This window comes from Octodon degus, unplaced genomic scaffold (genome assembly GCF_000260255.1).
Source record: "Octodon degus isolate 3935 unplaced genomic scaffold, OctDeg1.0 scaffold00015, whole genome shotgun sequence".
Classification (NCBI taxonomy): Eukaryota; Metazoa; Chordata; class Mammalia; order Rodentia; family Octodontidae; genus Octodon; species Octodon degus.
This window is the reverse complement of record NW_004524591.1, coordinates 24,555,215-24,582,064: the sequence shown is the minus strand read 5'-3', so window position 1 is coordinate 24,582,064 and position 26,850 is coordinate 24,555,215. Positions and strand designations below refer to the sequence as shown.

General features: G+C 37.0%; 1 protein-coding gene across 1 annotated transcript in view; it reads right to left on the bottom strand.

Moving 5' to 3' along the window:
• The window catches only part of Chchd3 (coiled-coil-helix-coiled-coil-helix domain containing 3), a 326,073-nt gene that overhangs the window by 51,744 nt on the left and 247,479 nt on the right, over positions 1-26,850 (bottom strand). Inside the window, exon 6 of the mRNA XM_004626581.2 lies at positions 1,619-1,689. Within this exon, the coding sequence (XP_004626638.2) occupies positions 1,619-1,689 (71 nt within the window). The remainder of the gene's footprint in view (positions 1-1,618; positions 1,690-26,850) is intronic.

The following is a 26,850-nucleotide window of genomic DNA, read 5'->3' as shown; positions in this document are numbered from 1 at the left end:
AATACATCTAGAAATCACCAATCTTTCAATGACTATTTTGTACTAATTTTTTTCTTTTTCACTGGAGGGGGCCTTTTATCTTATACTTCTGGTTGTTTTTCTCCTGCTTCTAACCAAGTTTTATATCTACTGTCTAATCACTATTCCTACAGGAGCACCGAGATCTGGGATCTGGGTATTCCCCTGGTCAAACACTTTCTAATAACGACCTATTATTATTATTATTATTATTATTATTATTCTAATAACCACCTAATTACCCTAAAGATCTCTCTTACTTTATCTTCCAATAATATCCTAGAGTTACACCACTGATCTCTGCTAAAGTTATCATCTAACTAGAGAGCATGATTTTTGTCCTAAATATCTTCAACCTATTCAATATCCTTTTAAGCCTCAATTAAGTGCCATCACTTTTATAAAAATTTCATAGACCCCTGTAGCTTAAAGTGAGCTCTGATTTATCTTAAATTATACTTATTTTCAGAGTTATCATTTTATAGTGACAATATGGTGCTAAGTCAAAGGCTCTCATAGTATGCAGACAAAAAAAATTTATAGGCAAAATACACAACTTAAAATACATATTCCTTCAGGGCATGTTTGATATGCAATGTACAACCAATTCTTTAAATTGTTATGAGCTCACATTGACTTTTAAAAGGGAGATTTGTGACCCATTCTAAAGGTATCTCTCTCCACTGCCTCTAAAACTGACAATGTAAGAAAGCAGGAAGACCTTCATCTGTTTAAATAGAATTCAATTCACCTTTCTAAAAAATCTTGGCTTAATCAACATTAAACTAACACTAATATCCATTACCACACAAATTGCACTGTAGCAGAAACTAATAACTTTACCATAGGGTTTAATCATTTTATCAAATGCTTATAAACATGTACAAGGAAGTGGGTCAGAGCCCAATGCTATCTTTTAAATAAAGCTGTCACAACACCTTCTTTTTTCTGCTGCACTAATTTGCACATGTGCTACTAACAGGGTTTATACAATGAAATCATTTATATATGCAGGAAAATTGTGAATGATGTTCTCTTACCTAATATGAGAATTGGCAGTAAAGAGAACATATTAGGCTATGGGGTCACAGACACTTTACTCCATCAATCACAGAACATTCATTTAAACATTCCAAGGATTAACAGAGGTAGCAATTTAACATCGCTTTCATATCAAGGGCAAGGCACAATCTGTGATTTAAACGCTTTCAAGGCACATGTGAAGAAATAAAAATAATTTAAACACAGGGAAGGTGGATATCCAAATTTGGACAAGGCCATCATTTCAGTATACAAAGGTGAATAGTTTCCAGTAATAACGGTCACAATTTAACATCATCTTCATAATCAAGGGCACTCTTATATATTATTCCAAATGAAAATTCTATTACTATTGCTTTCAGGTTTCCCTTAGTTCAAACACATAATTGGAATAAGCTTTCATCAAATGCCCTTTTGTTTTATCTGAATTCAGAAGAGCAGATAACATGGCCCTATCTCAGCCACTCCAAAGCACTTCCTACTATTCCATAACAATCTATCTCCTGATCAGAAATTAACAAAACTGGGGTTTTGTCTAATTAAAATAGTATTAACTTACTTGAACTTGGCTTCTACTTCTTCAGCAGCTTTCTGATACTGCTCAGTGGTGACTTTGTAGAACTCTGAGCTCTGTGGATAATAAAGATTGATAGTGTTCAGTAGCCAAGAAGATAAAAAGGTGTAGGAAAGTTGCAATTTCATTTATTTTCAGTCACACAATAGAAATTTTTCTTCCATAGTAACATGAACACTTCCAAAAATGCATGCAAGATTATTCACTTAAATAACAGCACCACTGTCGATACATACATTCATATATAACATTTTACAGTTATAATTCACCATTATTTGATCCCTTTGAGAAAAATGCCAAACTTTTTATTTAGATCTATGATATCTGCAATCTACCACTGCAATGCCTGAGATCTAGCAATGAAATTCACATGTATTGACATTTACCTATTAGATCAGTGTTCCAACAAGGATATTAAAGATTTTTTCTTTTTTGTATTTGATACAGGATTTCACTTTGCAGTTCAGACTCACAGTGATCCTCCTGTCTCAGCCTCCCCAGCACTGGGATTACAGGCGTGCTCTACCATGCCCAGTTTCAGTGGCCAGCATGGTATGCTGGGGTACTGGGGCCAACACTTCCTTCAGTACCAGGGATGGAAGTTGGAACCTTGTGCTTGCCAGGCAGGTGCTTATGCTGCTGAGCCATCTCCCCAGCCAAGAGTATTTCCTTTACAAAATATTTTTGTCCTCAAGATCTGTATGGAATAGAACTTGTTCTATCATCTCCAAAAAAAGATAATCAAAATTTATAATAAACAGTAAGAACAATGTGGCAAACTGGTAATTTTACTCCAAGAAAGTGTTTCTACTATTACATAAACATATAAGTAACATAAACCAAGTTACAAAGACAAAGTAATACCTTTCTTAGGGGAGCAAAACTAAAAATTTATTCTGACTAGCTACTTTGAAGTCAGTATTACTATATGAATGGTCTATATGAACCCATGAGTCCTCAGACTCAATGAAACATCCTGCAAAATATAAGGCAATACAAAATACAGCTGTATCATACAGTGGTCTATTAGGTACCTTTATTCTCTAATCACTCAGGTTTCACATGCATGACTTGGGGTAGTTTATTTTTTAATAAATCACTATTAGTTGATGAGAAAATGAAAATGAAATTCTCTCTTAATCAGAGGCCCCTTCGCATTTAACAATATGCGCTGCCCAATGACAGTCACATCCAGGTTTCCAGGATGTAGATAAAATCAATAGGTATGTGATTAGACAGCAGAGTCAGGGTGGCTGGTGCCATGGACAGGTCACCATTTGAAATGATGAATGGCTTTCTATCAACCTGTAGTCCCCTATGATGCTAACATTTACTATAATCTTATTTGGGCTACGATTTATCTTTCTTGCACCTGATCAATAAAGATGAACAGAACAGTTGTAAGGATCGATTGTAATTTTTTATCATTTCCAAGCACAAAAGGTGCATTTCTGACATAAAGACAATATTCTAAGAGTACTGCTTCTGCATTTTTAAAAATTGCTATTTGAGTGATCAACTGCCCTAGTCTATATCCTGAGAGGTTTTAATTTATCTGTAAGTCTAAAACTATCAAAAAGCCATTTGCCTTCTCAGATATTTTTACTTTCAGTTATGTCATACCTCCCTATCTGTTTTACTTACAAGATCTTTTTCCCTTCCAAACACACATCAACCATGATACTTGTTTCCATAATGTTTGGCTAAGCTTTTTTTGAACCTTTCTTACAAAGAGGGCAGCAAAAGAGGCAATTACTAATCTAACATTAACAATGATGAGAAGCTCCCAAATCACTATGATTTATTCTCAAGTGGACATTTTGTTACTTAAAATGCTGGCAAAGCAACAACATCTTGATTAATATTTTCACTTATTTTAAGCATTAAAAGTGTAACATCTGGATAGGCCTGGGCTGAAATACCTGTCTCCAGTTCTTGTCTGTGACCTAGTATAAGTATTTCAAATTTCCCCAGCTTCCTTTCCAGTATTAATAACCTAAAAATATGGGTGATAATATTAGTCCTGCTAATCTCTACCCAAGCTATACTAGAAAGCTACCTATTAAGCATTTTTGTAGAGTAAGATCAACATTCGAATAAAAGAGTTTAGAAAATGATTAATTTGGGAATCACACTCTGGGTGAAAATCCTAAATGATCAGAATCAAATAGAAAGTTTTCTAAAAAGAATGATAAATAAGAGTTGTGGCACAACATAAATTAGTGAGCACCCCTCTTTTTTGTAACACCAAATGCAGATAAGTAACTGGTCATATCAAAATTTCTCAGGACCCAATTTGCCTATAAATTTAACATATAATGTCAAATTTAAGTTCTATGCTTTAGACTCCAGACTTCTACCTCAGTGACCAGTTTACTGAGGTATAAATCCTTATAACAACAACAAACATTCTCAGGAGTAAAGACCATGTAAATAACAAAAGAATAAACACAATCTAGAAATGTAAGTAGCTACCATTTAATTCATTTAAGTATTTACTTCTTCATTCAATTAGACCCTTGTTAACCAATAATGTCCCTTTTAGACCTTCAGGATGTTTTCCCATTTGACATGACAGAAATAAAAACAAGGCCACAAGTACCAAGTTAAAACTGTAGGTGTTACTGAAGTTTAAAAAGAACAGAGATCTCCCCTGATCTCAGAAAACATTTCTAAAAATGAAACATTTTTATTCAAAATGAAAAACAAAAACCCTAACATATTTTTCACTGGGGGGAACAATTGCTCAGTGTTCATATAGTGGAAATCCATACAAGGGAGAAAAAGAATAAGCTAAGACATAAAAACATGGAACAACAAAAAAAGCAAGTTAAAAATATTTGGTCAGACACAATTTAAGTCAAGTTTGGAAGAGTGCAAAATAATCAGAATACTAAGTAACAAATTTCACTTCTTGTAGCCAAGTGGCAACAGTTCTGTTGTGATAGTAAAGGGGACAAAAGGAAGGGAACATAGGGAAGGCTTACTGCATTTCAATGTATATTCCTTATAATGAGGTATGGGCACGCAGCCAGTTGTTACCTTGGTTTTAAACATTTTATAATACATACATGTATTACCCATCCCTGCCCACAAAGGGCTGGTTATCAAATGATTTATTTGACTACACCATAAAAGTATGTGTAGAGTGGATACATGCTGAAGAGCATGGAAATTTTACGTATCTATGAATACTGAGCTATGTGACATTACTAAACAAATGTTCTTCACTAAAGTTTTTCATGTAAAATACTTTTAAGACTTATAAAAAGGGTCAAAAACATTAGGGTAGGTTCACATATATCACCTAGCTCTTTTTTTTTTTTAATTTTTTTTAAATGTATAACATCACTATGCAGTTCAGGCTGGCCTTGAGCACACTTTCTAGCTTAGGCTGGCCTGGCATTCCCAGACATCCTTCTACCTCAACCTCTTGAGTGCTGGGATTGCAGTTGTGCACCACTATGCCCAGCTCATCTAGCTCTTGTTCATGTTGACCGAAAGTAGTCACTTAACAACATTTACACCAGTGACTAATGATTGAAGTGACTGTTATTAACTAATCTACAGATTTTGGTTTTTTTCTACTAGTGTTCTTTTTCTGCACTAGACTCTGGTCCTGGACTTAATGTAACTCTTAATTTTCATGGCTCCTCAGTCTCCTCTAACCTGTAATCTCTCCTCAGGCTACTCTTTTCCGACCCTGACATTGCTGTGGAGTACTTACTGGTCAGGTGCTTTGCAGAAAGTGTGGCAACCTGGACTTGTCTCGAGCTTCCTCGTGACTAGGCTGAGGTCATCCGTGTTTGGGAAGTTTGGGCTTGACTTTGGGAAATACATTTTGTGGATACATTTTTTTACTGAGGTTGACCTTGACCATTTGATGAAAATGGTGTCTGCAAAGCTAGTATTTTTCCTTTTGTAAATGATTTCTTGTGGAAAATACTTGAAGATTATGCAAATACGCCAGCCATTCTTTCTCAAATTTTTGCCCATCACAATTGTGTATGCACTGATGTCTAAAGTAATGATTCCCTTGAAGCTCTCATGGTGCATTTATTTTTAAATGACACTGTTGCACACTTAGATTTTATCAATAATACGACAACCTTCATTCCTTCTTTTATGCAATTATGAAGTTTATAGAGCAGCATAGGAGAAGTCTTTTAAAACAAAATCTTCAAAGACTAGATAGCTGTACTTAGCAAAATGTAAATTCTCCCAAGAGGAAGTGTGGTTAGGAGGTAAAAAGAGTAGAAAAAGGGGGAAGTTAAAGAGCTACAGAAGGATAGACCTAGGTGGAGGGGAATTGGAGGCACCGTGAAGAGGTAATTCCACTGCTGTGTGGATGAGGCAGACCAGCTCCTGCAAGGAGTGGAATAGGGGCAACTGGTGAACAGCAAGGAGCAGAAGAGGGGCAACCGGTGAACAGCAAGGAGAAGAGGGGCAACCAGTGAACAGCAAGGAGCAGAAGAGGGGCAACTGGTGAACAGCAAGGAGAAGAAGGGCAACCAGTGAACAGCAAGGAGCAGAAGAGGGGCAACTGGTGAACAGCAAGGAGCAAACAGGGGCAACCGGTGAACAGCAAGGAGCAAACGGGCAACCAGTGAACAGCAAGGAATAGAAGAGGGGCAACTGGTGAATGATAGCAAATGCTCTCTTGGGAGCTGCCTGAGCTCCCATGGGTGTGTTTAGGAAGCAGTCCCAACTCTTGCCCTACTATTTTGTGAACCCTTGGGCAAAGGCCCGCATACTACTTGCTTCAAAGCTACCTATGAGGTTTAGTAACCTGTGGAGTCCTTGGCCACACCTTTCAACTCTAGGGATGGGACCAAGAAGCTACATGTTGACCAAGTATCTCAGGTATCTCTGAATACATATTAAATGTAGAGATGAGTAGGTTTTTAGAATAAAAGAATAATATACTATGGAGCTTGCCATTCAAATTGAAAAATTGTCAATGTTTTGGAAGAATGATTACAAATTTCACTTTCTGTAATTAAATATAGCTATAATCTTCATGAAAGTGTTCCAAATTAGGGATTTTCCCTTAACGTTCACAAATCACTGGGAGACCGCACAATGATCCAAGAACTCTGGCTTTATACACTGCTTAGCAATGCTCCAACGTTCCTACCTGAGAAAGTACAAGCATAAAAATTTTCAGGAAAGTTGCTTCTCTTAACTGCATTGCCTTGAGGTGGTAGCAGGTTGTACATGCAGCTATCTAGTTTATTTACTTTAATGTCATTGTACCCATAATATCTGAATAATTGTAGCTTTTAATAGTACATTCTTTGATCAATTATATTATCTAAACTTGGCTCAAATATATAAGGTCTGCATGTACTTGATATGCCCTTTGAATCTGAGTGACACACGAAATCTGTGTGTAGTATGCGGTTGAAAAAAAACCTTATAGAATGATACTTTTTTAAAAAGCAGTAAAAAGAACAGGTGGCATATTATGGTTTATATGGAGATATTTCCCCAGCCCTCAAAAAACCATGCACCCATAGGCTGGGCTTTGGGGAGGTAACTGAATCATGGGGGCATTTGTAACTAAGTGTAACACTGGGAAGTGAAGCTTATTTGGAAGTGGTGGGTCACTGGACACACAGGCTGGAAGAATGTATATCACGTCCCCTTCCTTTCTCTTCAGCCATGCCCCTATGCCAAACCATCATTCCTTGGGGCCATTAGACTATGGACTGAAACCTCTACCAACTGTGTGTCAAAATAAAACTCTCCTCCTTTAATTTGTAGGTGTGGGGTACTATGTCTGAGTAATGAGAAGGTGATTAAGACATGAAGAGGGCTGGGAAAAAAGCTCAGCGGCATAAGCACCTGCCTCGCATGAGTTCAATCCCCTGTACCACAAAAAAGGAAGGAAGGAAGGAAAGAAGGAAAGAAGGAAAGAAGGAAGGAAGGAAGGAAGGAAGGAAGGAAGGAAGGAAGGAAGGAAGGAAGGAAGGAAGGAGGGAAGGAAGGAAATGGAGAAAGATGCTCATGATCTTGCAAGGTAGCCTTTTAATGATTGAATCTTACTTTGTGCAAAGGCTTATCAAGTCTACATGAAAAGACTTTCACAGCCTAAAATTAAAAGTGTTTCCACTCATACTTGTTCTGTACTTTCTTGCCCAACAACAGTAGGAAAAATTCTTCATATAGTTTTCCTGATGTAGTGTGCATTTGTTGGTAGTTAAATGTGACTTAAATCAAATATTAAAGGTCTCATTTATTAATATATTCCTTAAGACAGAAACTTTTATTGATATAAGCATAAAACATCTCTTCCACCAAACTTTTCTTTGATCTCGTAAATCTCAAAACTTCAAAATAGAATGATAGCATCTTTTAGATATGTTAGTACTACGAAAGCTCTGATACAGGCTGTCTTTCTTTTATCAAGTTAAATAAGTTTTTACACGGTGAATCATCTCTAAAATAACAATGCAGTGCTCTACATTTGGGAGATGATTCTGTCACCTGTAGTAGAGGACAAGGGATCACTAGAAATAACAGGCAATTTTATTCCCTATATGAAACATCTTCCAAACTGAGGCACCAGGGACCAATTACTAGAAATACAACCAACAAACTGAGGAGATTGCTCCACTATATAAAATTTTTAATATGTTTCATTTAAAACATGAGCATGTTGTCACAGCATGCTGCACTTAGCAATACAATTCTTAGAGAGCTATGGGGTGGTGATTAAGAACCCAGACTGCCAAAGGGTGGTTCTACCCTTGTTGAACAAGTTATTTAACCTAAGTAGTTGTCTCACATTTGTAAAATGTAGTAGTACCAATAATTACCTAGTGGGATTCTTTGTATATTAACTAAGACAGTAGAAGAAAAATTCTCTGAACATTACCTGGGACTATGTAGTTTTGTAAAAAGCCATTTAACAAATTAAATCTGTTAAATTCATCTATTAAATCAAGCATCACTACTTACACTGTTTATCTTTCTGTTCCTTAAGGTGAACGAGAACTCTGGAGACAGTGGCTGGTTTGCTGTTCAGAGTTTTAATGGCTATGGAAATAACTAGCCCATATAAAAAATCAAAGAATAACTTCTGACCTTATCAACAATGAAATCCAATTACCTAAATTAAGCAGCACAAGTACTTTTAACACCAGGACTTCTCTCAGCCTTAATTCTTACCATGCATTGTAAATCTCAAAAAAACACTTCATAATTCACAAACTGATATGTTCAAGGAACTCTAATCACGGGAGATCTCGAGGGAACAGAATAACCTAAAATGATCTGATAAGAAAAATCCAACCAATATTTCAATTCTACAGTTTCTGATATGTAACTTTCCTGTTCTCAAAGCAATACTTCCTTATGGATTATTTTTAAACTAATGTTTGAATAATAAGGAAGAGAGGCATTTGCCAATATAGGAAAATGATTATACAACAGATGACATCACTTTTTATTAAGTGCTAACAAAAAAGAACATGCTATTATCTGGAATATTTTAAAATGAGAAGAAATCATCTTTTTTATTTTCTCTTTTAAATTAAGTTTACAGGTACAATTAAATATTTGTATTGATCACATTCATCATAGAGCATTTATACCTGTATATGATATATCTGGTACCTCTTTTTTCTCCTCATTCACCTCTCCTCCCTCTAACCCCTCTTCTCTCCTTATTTACAAAGCTTTGCTTCCTTTTTATCCTTTTCCATTTTCTTCTTATCCCTTGCTTCCTTTCCCCTCCCTAATTCCCTTTCCTCTTGAACAATCTTTTCCTATTTCACATTATCTATTATACATCTTGGCTCTTATTTACACTTTCAGTTTCACACATCAGAAAGACAGCATGATACTTACACATGTATCCAATTTATTTCAGTTAAGAGTACAGGTACAGTCTCAAGATCCATCCATTTAGCTATGTCTCAAATTTATCCTTCTTTATGGGCTGAGTACTACTCCACTGTATTAAAAAAAAAATGCCCACACATCTTACATTGAGGTGAAATTATTTTAAGAAAATTCTTGCCTCCAGAAAAATCTCAGAGCCCTGTGGTAGCTGGCAAAAAAAGGCCACAATCCTTTATTCTTTTCTTATTCATGGCCTGGGCTGGTAAGACTGAAAAGATGGAGTATACTTCAGCATTCCTCAACCTAGACCCTGCTTGTAACTTTCTCTGGCCAACGGAACATGACACACGTGATAATGTACCACTTCCAAAGCTGGGCCTCTCTCTTAGAATCCTGCCCAGGTACCATGTCAATAATCCCAAACTAGCCTGCTGGAGTATGAGACTATAAATTCTCTTGAGGACATAGTGGACTAGCTAAACCTCAGCCAAATCAGCATGATAATTGAGCCAGTATAGCCCAGCTATGCCCCAGCTGACAACAGCCCAAACTAGATACCTGTGGAACCAAGAGGTGAATACATGATAGCTCTTTTAAGCCACTAAGTTTGGGGTGGTTTCTTATACAAAAACAGATCGTTTTTCATAAGGTATTTAGACTTTTACCAAAGCACTTAAAACTGTACCAACAGTATGGTTTCCAGGATATTTCCCTAAATAGCTTGTAAGTTTGCCAGGGAAAGATATCTTGGTCTGTTCATTACTAAGAACAATCAGCAAAGTATAAGATACACAAACTTACTGAAGTATGTTAGAATGAGACCACTAATTCGAAACTGTACTTCGATGTTTGCTCTTATGTAAAACAGAAGTTGAAGCTGCAACAAGTAAGGCATTTATTTATTTCTTTCTTGTGATGAGAAGTTTAGATGCTGGAAACCTAGAGTGGATGTAGCTGCCAAAATATATCGCCAAATAATTTGGCTCTTTTCTGTCTTCCTTGCCAGCCCCCCTTCACATTTAGCATTTGTCTTCATGGTCACAAGACAGGTACTATATCTCTAGTTATAACATCCAAGCTCTAAGGAAGGGGAGAGATAAACAGCAGGGAGAGAAAACTTCCTCCAGAAATTTCCATTTATAGCTCTTCGGCCAGCATTATATATCATACGAAACCCTGGTTGCAAAAGAGGCTGAGAAACTGTGTATTTCGGTTTTCACTTCTAGAATAAAGAAAGTGATGAAAAAATTTGCAATGGGTGTTTATTGAGCCAATTCATCATACCTGTCATGCAAGTTGAGATGACAGCTCACAATCATGCACAGAACTGTGTGGCTTTTATTGCATCCAAAGTATCCCAGTATTTCTTGCCAATCTCTCTCAAACTTCCAATGTTCGTGTGGGGGAGGGGGTACCCACCTGATGCCCAAGAAGAAAGTTCCATAAGTATGGCGAGGAAAAGGGAATCAACAACAGTGGGCAGCATTCCCAAGTTTCCTTTGGTTGGCTGTGGCCCAAGTTTTGAATATGTGATTCACTGTCATTTTCCATTTTCAGGATGTCGCCTTTTTAAAAATATATATTAAAATGCACACACACAGACACACATTATTGTCAGATTTGAAAAGTATCTGTTTTTGAGCTCTAAATTAGATCAAAGGAAAAACGCATACACACCGTGCCTTCGCAATATTTTCTCAGATTCTGAAGCTTATTGCTGCGCTGTTGTAATTGCTATGCTCATACATGTAGCACATAAGTAAAGAACACATCATAAAGGTCACAAGAAAAAACTGTTAGTTAGCTTTTGGCAGTTCTTTTACAAAATGCTTCTTAAGGAGACTAAGCACAACTAGGTAACACACTAGGGCCAGGTACAATTTACATTTTGGTAGCCTGAGGCTATTTCTCAGGGGAAACAGCACCCTTTTTCCACATTTAAGGATTATACAACTCTAGTGACATTTAGCACAGAGTGAATGGTATACAGAAGGAACAGTCTGCTCTTGGAGATGGGAGACTGGCCAAATGCATGGCTCTTTTCTTCTTAAGCTGATCTGGATGGATGACTACTATTACCAACCACAGGTCTCTCCCCTTCCTACAGCCCACGCAAATACAACTGTCATTCTATATTGCTAGCAAATTCAAAAATCTGGTGTACAAACAGTGATGCCAAAAAAGTATTCCTTTTGTTGATCAGCCATGTTCACAACAGTCCTACTTGCATTTTTATGTAATAACACTCACCCAGGAGCTATGTTATAATACACAATCAGCTAGATGCAGATACATTTCACAGGGTAAAAAAGTCTTAGATCCAATTTAATACTGCATTAATTGCAGCTCCACAAAATTCTAGGCATGGAAATCCTGAAATAGTCATTTACTCAGTTGTATCAGGTAGCTAAAAAGAGGTCATGATCCAATCCATCAACCTTCCTGTCTTTGCACAAGAATGACCCAGAATCTAGAGGCTGACTTGGAAACGTAACTATATATTTTTGCTACCATTTGAAGAGCCAGAGATTTTTTTTTTTTTTTTTTTTAAAGTCACCAGTGGTCCAAATTTAGTTTATTTAGTGGTTTTAGTATTTCTCCTAAAAAAGAAAAAGCCTAATGGGAGGTTTGAGTTTTGCCTTCCTGTGTCACAATACGTTCTGCTATCTGTACCAGTGGGCAGAAGAACAGTGGACTTGGAAATTCTCAGTAAGAACAGGGTCCCTTGAGTACTGTACCTGCCATCTTAAAGAACCTGTTATTACTAAAACTTTTTAAACTCATAGCCTTGATTCCACTGTCTCTTGACTCCTCTTTCATTCCCTCTCGCTCCAGCTCAGGGGAATACTATCCACAGGACAGGAGAAAAAAATGATAATATTTAAGTAGCTTTGAAAACTGCCAACACTGGTTCAGCTTCACGGTATAGCAGATCCAGTATTCTTTTTCTAAAAGGTGCACCAAGGAATGGTTTGAATTATTTAAACAGCCTCACTTTTAACATCTAAAATGAGATGTGATTCTATCAACAGAACAATGTAAGTTTAGTAGTTGGCAAAGAGCCTGTTTTTTCCTTGAGGAAGGCAGAGGTTCTCAGTCACGTTAACACCCCTACCAACAAGCAACAACTTCACAGGTAACCCAAAGAGCCTGACTTTCTACTGATTTACTTACACAACTATGCACGAACCTGAAAAATGTTCTCAAAGTAGGTGGGCTTAAACCACATCTCTAAAATCTCATACTGTTATTCGTTTTGTGTAAGTAATAAGCTCAAAAGGCTAGGTATTTATGCTGAGAACACATAAATTTTGACTACTATTTGGGAACATTTATAGCTTACTTTTTCTTGGCCCTATAATTTTCAAATCTGTATCACTAATGATCAATAACATATGACTTAGTGCTTTGTGTCAATTAAAAACATGTGACTACATGCTATATTAAAGACAGATGAAGGTACTCCCGTGGGACCAAAAACTATCAGTTGTTTATCTTCTCTTAACATATCTCCTTTCTCCTTAGATGAGCCTGGCTTTAAGGTGGCTATGTGGTCAACCAACCTAAAATCCAAAACTTTCTTCCAGTTAGGCTTAGGTATAAACAAAATTGTCTGAACTTTGAGGAAGGCTGCTTAAAGGGAGGTGAACTCACCTGGACCCTTTGGCTTGTCTGGGCCATGCTGAGTGAAGAGGAATTGCCTTGGGCAACACATAAAATATATACTACAGAGCCAGCAAGATAGCTCAGTGGATTAAGCACCTGCTTAGGCAGACACAGGGGATGGGGTTCTATCCCCAGCATGTGAATCCCCCATCCCCAGGAGTGCTGAGACCAGGTGTTGTGGCACATGCCTGTAATCCCAGCGCTGGGGAGGCTGAAAACAGGAGGATCACTATGAGTCTAAGCTGTGTAGTGAGACCCTGTACCACATACATTAAAAAACAATAATAAATAAATAAAATATGTAATAATGTGTATAACAAAGCTTCTTTCTTTCTTGTATTTTAACTTACTAAATTATTTTATGAATACAAACCCAAGTTTAATAATTAAATAAGAAAACTTACATGTCATAATAATATTTGTGTGTAGTTGAAATATCATTACTGAGAATCACTGCGCTTTTTTGCTGACTCACACAAGTACATGCAACGTCTGATACACACACAGGTTGCATTCCACTGACTATGAGTTAGCGCTATGCCTGTCCTTGCACAGCATTCTTCTCCCTTATACAATCCATTCTTAGGCACCATACCACATTGAGTCATGAAAACTGCCACTAAAAATCTAAAAATCACATGATAATGCTAAAAGTATATGCTCTCCTGGGGCCACATTACCAGCTGCATGGGGCCTATGGACTGTGGGCTGGACATGTCAGCTTTTCACATTTGCAGTTATATTTTCTTCTCAGTTAGCAATGTACATGTGATGGCCAGAACTCCAGCAGTCATTTTGGAACATGAGTGGACCTTAAAGAAGAGCAATTCTATGTTAGGAGTAGGGAAGTAGGACAACAGCTACCTGAATTCTCATGAAACTGAAGCCAGTCCTAAGTGGTTGATCTTTAAACTTTTATTACAAAGAGAGAAACATAAACTATCTAAATTAAGCCCTTCTAATTTTATGTTATACAGAGTCAAACTAACAAGGGTGTCCTAGTTGATAGATCGGATCAACTTGAGAAGTTTAGAAGTTTAATTAAGTGACTTAGCAGAGAGTCAGAATTCTTTAACATCATCATCCTGTGCAAAAGGAGAGCATGGACACTGTGTGAGTTCTACACCCCAGCCCCGGGGTAGCTTGTTTACAATATAAGGAGGGGAGTGAAGCTGCCCTTCCCTTCGCTCTTCACAGTTTTCTGCTGCCATGAACTACTGCTCTCTGCCATGTGCCACTCTGCCTGGGAGCAAGCCTATAGAGTATGGACTGAAACCTTCACAAACTGGGAGCTAAATAAACCTTTTGTTCCTTAATTTTGGGTGTCAGGTATTTTGTCCCAGCAAGGAGTAAAATGTAGCTGTGACAAAGGGACAGACACTCTTTAAGCCCAGAGATGTTTGCCTTTCTGAGACTTCGTGAATAACTTCAATAAAATCAAACACAATCATATGTTAGGAGAGGCTTTCTCCTTTCAGTAGTGCACTGAGTCTACTTGCCAGAAATTTCCGTTTCTCCCACTCTTCTTTTTAAATAAAGAACAGGGCAAATTAAAAACTTTTTACAGCCATTTTTAACTCTAGCATCAAATCTTACCATCTTTAAAAAGTCACATTTCATGAAAATCCTATTGTCTCCTGGGTGCCTTGGCAAAATTAATAAACTGCTTTTGTAATTACCCTTTCATTCCATCTTTACTATTTCTCATAAAAGAAACAGAGCTATTCAGAGTTTTTTCTGCCATTTCTAGTTTTATTCCAGGAGCTTTAGAAAGGTAACTAATTAGAGTCTCAGGTTTTTTTCCCTTGACTTGGTTTCTAATTAAAGCAGGGATCCTGATTCATCGACAGCCTTGCCACTGCACATGGATAACCTTAGCTAAATTATCTCATGCCTCAGTTTCCTCATCCAGGCAATTTAAATAAACCACTGCACCAAAAACTCTGGCACTCTAAGTTTCCTTTTATTGGTTCATCTCTTCACTTCACAAGTAATGAAGGTGTGCACAGACACCAGGCCAGGAACCTGGAATATGCTGATGAGCAAATAGAGACACAGTCCCGTTTCAATTAAGTTTATGGTGTGAAGGGGTAGAGAGACATTAATTTTTTAAGAAATCACATAAGTAAATGTATAATTAGTAAAGTATTGCAGTGTCACTGGATCACTATATAGAACTTTTCATTTCTAGAATGAGGTTTTTCTAGTGAGTTTTGAAAGCCACATATTTCTCAACGTCACTAACCACTCTTCATATTCAGTTTTTGAATTAGCTATGATTCATTTCCTTTTAATTTCCCTAGCTATTTCTGTCAGCTACGTCAAGTTTAAATTTGTAGTTTTCTCTACCCATAAAAGCTTATTCTGTCTCTTTTAAGAATGAAAGCAGGGCAAGGGAGACAGTTCAGTGGTCTAAGCACCTGCCTGGCAAGTGCAAGGACCTGGGTTTGATCCCCAGAACGACATGCTGTCCTGACCCTGGAACCTCAGGCACATCCAGCTGGCCACTGAAAGTGGGCCTGATGGTGCATGCCTATAATCACAGCACTGGGTAGGCTGAAACAGGAGGGTCACTATGAGTCCAAGCTGCATAGGGACACCTTGTACCAAGTAAATAAATAAAATATTTTTTAAAAAAGAAGAATGAAACAGATCAAGAGATCTACTTGTCTTGATATAGAAAGAGGTCCAAGAAATATGAAAACAAAGTTGCAAAAACACTTTCAATAAATGTTTGTAAGTAATAAGCACCTGTGCATGAGTACATGTACACACACATGTACATGTACACACACACACGCACACACTGCATAAGGAAGCAAACTCTGGAAAGAATATATTTTCCTCTTTATTGAATAATCATCTACCTATAGTGTGGATATATGCAACTTTTAAAGAAAATTAATTCTATCTGTGGCCTGGTGTGCTGGCCCCACCCCCAGGGCACACTGAGATGGCAACTGAGCCTGGGTGTGTTGGCACACCTGTAATCCCAGCTCTTGGGAGGCTGTAAACAGGTGGATCACTATGAGTTCAATATAGTAGTGAGACCCTGAATACCCTGTAGGTCCTTCCCTAAAACACACACACACAAAATTATGTCTGCAGTTTCAGCAGCATTACGGGAAAGCTAATCTAGACAGTACTGGTCCTTTTCTATCCACAATTCTTATGCTCTGTGCTTAGACTTAAACTTGCCATTTACCCTAAAAATAAGGAATTTTTCTATTACTCTTCTAGAATAATGCCAAGAAGAGGTCTAAAATCCATCTTCCTAGCTCTTCCTGTGCCAAAACAGCATCACTCCTCTACACTCACCTTTCGGATTTCTGTTATCATACACCTGAGATCTTTCTGCTCTTTCTGTGGTTGTGTATCTCAGTGCTTCTTCTACAAGGGTGAGACAAAGCAATTTTGTAGTTATCAGAAGGGTACTCAAGAGAATTTACTGGGATGTCTTGCAAGACCTATAAACTAACTCTTAAATTATTGCCTGTTACCAGCACTGGCACCTCTCATTCTCTTGAGGACTGTGGGATGTGACATAGTCACTGTCAAGGTCATAAGTCTTCTCTGGGAAGTGCTCAATGAGGAGGCGCTATATACACATTGAACAGCACACCACCAGATGGCTTTATACAGAACCTGTCATATTGTTACTGTCACTGCATCTCAGGTTAGTGTCCACTGTGCCCTTGCTGATCTCATATTACCTCTGGGAAAGGACCTCTAAGGAGCAGACTCATGTTTGCTCAGCATAAAGACATCTAAGTGGGAGAAATACAGTTCAGCCCAGCTAGTGAAAAACTGTAAAAAGAATTTCATTATTTTCTAAACAGAAATTTTACCGTACAAAAAATGCCATTCTTTTAAACCTCTTAGTTGGGGGCTAGACATGGAAAGATTGGACTAGACTACAGGTATTTAGGATATCCTTGTTGTAGGCTTGTCCTTGATGTAGAATTTGAAAAACTGATGAGTCAAAGATTGGTAAAATCATTTCATTTTATACCTATCAAACCTACTGTTTATGCTTCCTCCCCTAACTTTTCCTACAGATATATGAGGAAATTTGCTAGAAGTGTATAAATTGGAATAATTTATGGCAACATTTCAAATGTCTTTCTATAATGTAGTCAAACTCAAAAGTTTCATGTGTAGAAATATCTGAGGTAATTATGCATGCGTATAAGCAAAAGCTAAAAACTGTTCATGTTAAGAGTTCATAATACTGAAAAATGAAAAATCATATATTCAACCACAGAGAACAGTTAAAATAAATAATAGATTATCTGTACCTATGTAATGGCTGGAGATTTACAGGGCTTTTATTTTTTCCTCTAGAGATGGGAAAAGAGACAAGAAAATGTTTAAATTCCTTCATGTTTTAGCTCTTGCTAACTAGATTTAAGAATGGGGACAGTTATAGATATGCAGTTCCAAACCGTATCAGCTTTCCTGCAAAAACAAACATAGCAAAATTTTAGCATTTCCATATGCAACAAATGTATCCATTCATAAAAACAACACAAATCAAAGTTGGGGTTCATTTTTTAAAAGTGAATAAAGGACTAACCTGTGGTAAATTATAAAGGTTAAAATCCTAGTCAGTATTAGTATCTCTGAAACTATTATTCATTAAGTGAGTTTATATTCGTTCTTTAGTCACTCAAATATTTACTGACATCTAATGCTTACAGAGTAAAGTACTAATAGGTGAAGGGATATTTTTTAAAAAGTTATGCAATTTTAGTGCTTCTAATATTGGGGAAAGAAATTCCCAATCTGTTAGATATCTGGCACGAGTTCATGTTCTCTAAAATCGAAAACTGAATCTGAGGAATGATGGAGGTTAAAAGTAGAATATATTTATTGAGGGAAAGAAAGCTTCTGTCCAAGAGAGGGACAGGCAGGAACCTGAGCAAGCTGCCAAGGAACCTGCTTTTTCTAGGGATTTTTACAGAGCAAAACAACGAGGTGAGTGGGGAAAAATACGAAATCACAGGATGGGCATGAGATGGGACAAAACTATGTTCAACTCCTAAGATTATAATTGCTTAGGTAAAATTGATTAAATCAGGATCAAATGTGAAAGCAAGTCACCTAGCAGGTGGGACATCAATACAGAACAGGGTTTTTTCGGATGAAGGGTTGGGTTAGTGACTTTTTCTGGTGTTCTCAAGGTGATTAACACTTATTTAGAAAATTAATCCCTGATATCCATCCCTAGGCAGGCATGTGAGTGTATTTATTACATATTTTGTCTTGATGTCTGGCCCACAGTGGAAGTGCCCGTCTCTCCCAGTTGCAAGGTATCTTGTCTTTCATACTGACTCCTTCCAGGCCCTAGCCCTGTCTGACTACCTATAATATTTCTATCTAACTTAGCTACTTACAACACTTCCAACCCACTGGGAGGTAATATTCATATGAAAAAGTACCTGAGACAGGCACCTATGGGATTCCTCATTTCCGAGCAAACATAAGAATAAAAGTTGAAATCACTGGAGGAAACTTGGGCTTCCTAACAGTAAATACCACCAGGAATCAATAGTTGGGGTCACAGTTTTCATTTTCCCTACCAAACAGTATTTTTACGCAAAACTACACATGTATCCAAATAGTCTCAATTCTTGCTCTTATGTGTGCTTGGAAATGAGGAATCCTACAGGTTACCACTTCCAGGTACTTTTTCATATATGACAGGTATTGTGAAATGCAAAGACAGTGTTCAAATGGGAAGGGAACTGGGGTTGGGGGATAAGGAGGGAAAGAAAAAGGAAAAAAAAGAGAGTAGAATGAAAAATGGAAAGAAAACTTGGAAGAAAAGGGGAAAAAAGAAGAATCAAAACATCATGTAGAGGTACAAATTCTGTAGGATGAATATAATCATATATATCTAATAAGTATCAATAAAATTAATCTAAAAATTTTAAAAAGATATATAGATTGTAAAAACAGAAACAATAAAATAAAAACAAAGCAATAGATGGTGCTCTATTGAGTACCTGAGAAATTTATGCTTTTCTTTAACTATGGAAGCCCTGTATTTATTTCTTAATGGTCACCTAAGAATGAGGTGCAGTATCCAAGCAAAAGATCGAGTGCAGATGAGTGCTAGCAACACATATAAAACCACATAGGTGAAGAGAAAAGTCAGTCTTAATTTAAGGGTTAAAAATCTCAGATAGGAAATGGAAAAAGATTTCAAAAGTGGCAAAGAGATCACCTAATCCATTTCAAAGATGTGTTTATCTTTTCGTATTTCAAAGGAAAGGCCTTTTGAGAGATCTGGCATGGAAATATGCATGTGAATAGCAGCACACTGAAAAGTCTTAGCTTTCAGATATAATGGCTCTCCCTCAGAAAGCGCTGTGCAGGATTCCTGAATCTCTAAGGTACATTTTATATGCTGCCAAGTACACTAAAAGCCCTGCAGTATCACCCTGTCCAGCTTCTATGTGATGGCTCATTAGCATTCCCCTACACTAAGCTCTATCAGTACCACCTAAAAATGTTACCCCTCAACTGCAGAAATTCAGTACTTCAGATGGTACCAAACACACCAGAATGCATAATAGCTCTTTAAAAAAAAACAAAAGAAAAAACCAAGATGAGGCAGGGTGGGTGGAACAACGATAATTATGGAGGACACAATAAGCAAGTTTGATAGTCTTCTAGAAATATTCATGAAAATCTGTCCCTGAAAATGGCGAGTATTTGGTAGCCAATCTTTCCCACATGACTTTTCTGAGAAGCATTCTTAGAAAGATCCCACAAAAGGGTGATAACAAAATGCATTTCAATGAATGATCTTTCCTTCTGGCATGGTGCAGCGCTCTCACACCTTCCATGTGGCCTGCAACTCTCTTTCCCCACGGCCTGCCTCACTTACTCCATCGTAATTATACTTCTGTGCTCTGCCAACCACGGGCACAAGTCCTTTTAAGCAAGACCAGTAAGCAAAAAATGCACCCATGCACAAGGGCCAAAGCACAAGGGCCTCCGAGTGCCCACCAGGGCAGTCACCAGGGACTTGGGGAGCTGAAGGAAGTCCATACAGGTGTTTCTGTGGCATAGTCACCCCTACAGGAGAGAGGTTCTTGTACATCCCTGTGGATGAAACACATCAGGGAAAGAAACTGGATTCTTACTTTTTAAAAAGGTCTTTACTAAGAAGATAAATTTGAAATACAAATGGAATCTCGGGTAAGTAACACGACTTAGGGCTTGAAATGACTCCCTTCCCAAGCACACATTTATAAAAAGTGACAGCAAAGAAAGTATGCAATAGACAAGCCAAGCTTGAATTGTGGCTTACTGCTCAGTGTGACCCCAATGTAACCAGACCAAGTCCATCAGCAGCTAGATGAAAATGCCTCTGTGCTAGGTTTAGTTTCAAGAGGCATTCTCTTTCACTAGTGAAAGCCTACTCTCCAACTACAGGCCAAGTTATTAAGAAATTGTTTGTCATCTCAGATTGGATTGATCATTTGTTTCCCTGAATTCTTTTTCTCATCATTTACTCATTACACGCCTCCTCCTGATGAAAGTAGACATTTATTAGCTTCTGCATTTATTGCATTGGCAAACAGAAACATTCTGCTGGATTTCCTGGGGGTGCACTCATTTATCTATTTGGTAAGAGAGTGAAGTTTTCTAAGGGCAGAAAAATTAAAATATCACTCAGGTTGACAGCCAAGAAAATGAGGGTCTCTCTTCAACAAGAAGCATGTTTAAGTTTTTCGTTTAGTGAGGAACTGTGTTATTACTTCACCAAACTACCACTTCATATGTAACTGAAATTGTGGCTATTAGCAGGTAACAAATATTCAAAATGAATAGTATGAATGGTATGCTGTATCTGAGAAGCATAGTTAATTGCTATTTTAAATGGCAAATACAACAAAATGCTTTTAAAGATCCATTTCTATAGAAGTTAAGAACAGAATACTTCCCTTACTAAATCTAAAAAATGAACCAGAATCATAGAATTTTAAATCATAAGGAACCTTACAGGTGCTTGAATGCTTTTGCACATATCTTTGCAATACCCCTGACAAATGACCACTCTCATTCTACCTGAAACACAGTGATGAGACCAGCTACATCTTAAATTGCAGCCTGTTTTAGAGCTGAAGACCTTTCCAGCAGGGTGTGACTTTGGAAAAGCTACTCAGCCCCTATGAGTCTCAGGGCCTTTGTTTTAGACATTCACCATCCTTATCTTGAGAGAATCAGACCTAAAGGAAGGAAAAGTCATTTAGAGGGTCAACTACAGACTCTGTCCCTGCAGTCTCTATGGGATATTTTTCCACATGGAGATGAAAGGTATTTCAATCTGGGTAATTAAACACTTTGAGAGCACAGTTTTCTTCAGGTTTTTTTCTTTTTTTCTTAGCCCTTAGCTTCACTTTGCGCAAACCAACTTTTATCATGTGCTTTCTTTCATTCTCAACAATAAGCAGCAGCAACAATAAAATGCAAAGCTCTCAGGCTGTCAGCTACCAGCCAAGTCCTCCACAGCTGTCCTAGTCCGGCCTTGCCCCAACTCTAACTTTTAATTCAACAGGGTGCCATATACTTGCTTAGTACTGTGCCAGGTAATGCTTATAACAACAAATAATAAATTTCTAGATTTTTTGCATCATAAGACATTGGTAATCATTAGTCTTCCTGATGCAATATTATTTAAAATATTGCTCATATCTAATAAAGTCATTTTGGGGATAAGAAAGAGTATACATGCTAATAATATTTTCTCTATAAGTCAGTAACATCATTTAGCTAAATGATTATAGAGACATTTTTCCTCTAAATAGCTCTTAAAGCTGAACTGCAAGCGCAGCAATAATGAAATGCTGTTGTGTATCAATATTCAGACTGTAACACTAATCAGTTCAATTAATTTCCTGAAGCCTCAGCTTATCATCTGGTTAAGACCTCATTCATTACAAAGAAAGTTTTAGTTACTCTTAGTAAACCAAATGGAAGGAAGCAAGCAATGCAGCAAAGTATGTGATAATTTCACTTTAAAATCCCCCTTAACTGTTGAAACAATTGCTTAGTGGTCTGAAACACAGCAATAAAACTTTGTAAACATTAATTCACATTCTTCTACCAATACAGTTAGTGTCACCATAAAGCTAGAGGTTACTTCATATTAAGAACAAACAAGCATACAAATAAACCTGAGCCAAAATGGCCACAAAGCTAGTTTCTTTGTTTGTATTTTATAACCAGCATGGATTAAGAAGCATAGGCTCTTTAGAAGCAGTTTAAAGGATAATAATTCCTACAGATTCTATTATATACCATGGGATGGTAAGTTCCATCACTTATTTATCCAAATAAGTATTTCTGAAAATGATCTCATTTCATAAAGATAAAGTAATTTCTTTCAAATGCTTCACTACATGTTAAGACATTTGAGATAAGGAACACCAAGATCTGTACCACTCAACGTGTGCTCACCTTAGGTAAAACCTATCAAATGGGGCGAGCAGTGTTAACAGTCATAGTTCACATCCACTGATGCAAAACCAGGTGCCAGGCACCTTACTGTGCCTTATACAGATAGTTGCAGTTAAACTCAATAAATGGTGAGGAAACTGAAGACCAAATTAAGTGAATAAATTTACTCAATCATTTACATTTGTTAGTGGCAGGCTATGGCTCACAGCCTACTTCAAAGATGATATTTTTTTAACAGCTACAACTTAGTGCTTTTAAAACAGCTATATAAACTTGAATGCCTCATGAATGAGATCCCATCTAAATAGAACAATCAGAGGGCTTCATGTAGAAAGTGGCAGCCTCTAATTAAATCCTACTTGGCACCTTGACCTACTATGAGATAAATTATTCCTAATTACTTATTATATTTAAAGGAGGCAGTGAGGATTTAAGTCAATTATAATTCTACATAAAAATAGATACAAATGCCCAGAGTCTGTAATGCTTTTTTGGGTAATCAGACACTTGTTTTAAAATCTCTGTTATATATTATGTAATGAAGCCAAAAACAAAAACAGAAGAAAAATCATAGGACACTGCTAACCCCATCAGACAGCAGATCAGTGGGAGAGTGCTTGTCTAGTGTGCATGACACACACACACAGACTATATATATATATATATATATATATATATATATATAGCAAATCAATAAACATAACTTTCCTGTTCATACCATTGTTTTTATTATTTTCTTTCCTCTAAAATAGAAAGAAAGAAAGAAAGAAAGAAAGAAAGACAGACAGACAGACAGACAGACTGATAGATTCAGGAAAAACAAAACATATCTTTTCTGGCAATAGCAATCATAAAGGTGAAAAAATATTCACATTCTGTACAAATTAAATGAATTCCTAAGCTTTACAAGACACAACATTAAATTTATAGATGACAAAGACTTTGCTGCTTATAGATGTTCTTAATAATCTTTAGCATCCTTTCTAGCAAACTCCCATTTTCCCTGCAATGATGAAGACCTGCTTTCCTGCATAACTTTGTAAATGTCCTGTATTATTTATCATCCAATCCCAGTGGAAGAATCATTCTGCCAGCCTTTTGCCTCTCATAAGAAGTAGCCAATAGCTGCGACCTCAGGGTTTGTTTACCAGGGTCCATCTTCTGTTTGGACCCACAGCTGGTCCAAACTTCTCTAAGAGAAGTTCTTCTAGTCATAAGGCTTCACCTTCCTCATTTGGGCTGAAACTCCCAAATTTATTTACCTGGCCCAGATCTTGCTTCTAACTCCATACTCAATAGTAAAAATGCTTTCTTAACATCACCAATGGTATCGCAGAATTCCACATTTAAATTGATAAAAATGTGATTATAACATGATGATATATAACATCACGTCTTAATTTGGCAAAAGGCTGTACAGAGGAAACAGACAGTGGCAACCCATGCTAAGGATGAGGAGCTAACATGTGCCTCAAGGTTCCAGCACAGTCATTCTTACAGGCTGAAGTGTTGGCAGTCTATCCACAGTAGGGATGACTTTGTGTTTGTTTAATGTATTTGGTTGTTGCTGCGTCTCACTATGCAGCTCAAACTCATAGTGATCTGCCTGCTTTCAGTCTCCCAAGTGCTGGGAATACAGGGGTGTGTCACTATGCCCGGACTCTGGCCAGCTCAGCTCACCCTGGGGGCAGGGCTGGCATGGCATGTGGTGCCCAGGAATGAACTGTGGTCCCTTGCCTCAGCTTGCCTAAGCAGGTGCTTTAGTCTGCTGAGCTATCTCACTGTCCCCAACAGTAGGGATGACTTTAAGAGCCCCATCTTCCTGTTTGAATGACTAGTAAGGGGTTTCAGGACAGTGGGGAGAGTAGGAACCTAAAAGCAGGAAGGAGAATTCCTCTGAAGATGAGAACAACAACAAAACAAAACAAAACAAAACAAAACAAAACAAAACTAGAGAGCACAAAGAAAAAAGGCACAAGTAAGATATATGAAGTCTTCTGTTTTGATTGGGTAATCTACCTATGAAAAGAGGACTATGGAGGTGGCTGAAACAGATCTGTATACCCCACAACCCCACAAGCTATTTCCAATTTATGGGTAATATTCGAGGAGAAACTTTTGCCCAAGTTATATCAAAACCTACCTGTGGCTAATCCATAAATTGTTTAGTTTTAGTGGGAGCATTGTGGAGGCAGACTCAACTCTTTTCTGTGCAATGTAATCCCACCCCCATATTAACCTCTCATTAGGTCCGCACAGTGTAAAAGTTAAGAATGTAGACTTGCACTGCCAGCCTTTAAATCCTGCTTACTACCTTTGTGACCTTCGATAAAGTACACACTATTATTGTGGCTCACTCCACTTGTCTATAAGATGAGGATACCAACCCTGTACAGCTGGAAAGGTTAAATGAAATAACATAGTATTGCAGCACTGGCAAATGGTTAAGCTCACAATAAATGTTATTCCTCATTTCAAATAGCTTGGTAGGATTATTAATGTTGACTTCAGTTTGGGGAGGCTTGAGGAAAGTCACAGGGAAAAATCAAAGGTGCATTTCCACTTGGTAAGGAATACTAAAAAAAAAATAAAACCTTCAATGTTCGCTTACTGAATTCAAAGTGTCCATTTACTATTCCTCTAGAAGAAAAAGGATTACAGTCCCTCTTGAATCAGAGTGCCATTTGAACTCAAATAGAAGTGATCTGCTAACAAATACAGACCAAAATAAGCACCGTCTGCTGGGGTTGGCAAGACAGATACTATACTTGAAAAGCAAACCTGACACTTTCTGAAAAGGATGTGAATAACAAATACACTACACCAATAAATGGCTAGAGTCAGTCATGGCAAGAGATGGGGCAACTAGAACTCATCGGGACCTGCCAGAAGCCTTGCGTGCAGATGGATGATGCACACACTGTGCTCCTTTAGGCACCTGGTCAGGTGCACCTAGTCAGAGGCTGGCCTATGGAAAGTAGCATCTAGGTCTCACCCTATTTCACATATTCATATTATCGTAAGTTATTTTTCTTCACGGAATTCACCACCACCTGATAAAAAGTTAATAATGACAAATAAAGCAATAAACAAACAATTTATTATTTAGGACTTGATTAAAGTCCTAAATTGCTAGCAAGCAGGAGTGTAACTAAAAATTAATAAAAATATTGTTAAAGTAATAGATCTTTTTAAAGCCCTGAGAAGAATCCAAATCACTTAAAATTATTCTAAATTTCACATGAGACCAAAAGCTGGAGAACAGTTATTTTAGAAATTAACAAAACCTGAGAGCACCCTACAACATGGCTTTGTAAGAATATTGTTTAGAATTTGTACTACACTTGTTACCTGAAATCAGCAAATACTTTTCTGTCCCTTAATCTGCTTGCAAATATCAACTAGAACTGTTAAATAAATCAGTATTTCAGTTACCTAAAAGACTTATCATGAACATACAGTATTTTATTGCTATTACTGATTTTAGGATAAATAAATGATAAAAAGTATAAGACTGAAAAAATATCTACCAATATCCTATTCTGCTAGGTGGATAAACTTTAAAAAAGGTAATTTTCTCAAAAGAAAAATGATTTTCTTTGGGTAATGGGAGACTCAAAAAGCACATTATATAAAATAGGATATGGTAAAAATTTTTAACTGCAATGTGGTTTTCAAAGTGGCAAGTTAGTAGGTATTTTACCATAGTTTTTACCTCATAGAAAATGAGAACAAAAACAATTTGAAACAGTTGCTTTATCGTGAAACTGTACCATATTCAAATAAAAAGACATTTATGCTCAGTTGAGAATCTGAGCTTAGTCCTTAACTTATAATGTAACAATTGCATATTTCAGTTATTAAAATATACTTTCATTCCAGGGAGTAAAAAATACAACATCTGTTTATATAGGACCTAACAAATACTGCTTAATTTTTGTGGTTATTTTTTCCCAAACACAGTAAAAAGTGGAAGTTGTGGAAGAAATATAAAAATGAACTTAAATTGCTAGAATTTAAATTGCTTGAGAAAGATATTAGAGGATCATACAGAAAAAAACTTTTTAGATGTTCATTGCTTATAGACTTCTTTCAGTCAAGTTTTAGTTATTTAAAATAAAAGATTACTGAAAATTCTCTAATCTCAAGATACCTTCTAAAGAAATCAGTCACTAAAGGTATATTTTCAAAAAGGTAATACAGTATACGGATGATTTTTTTTTTTTCTA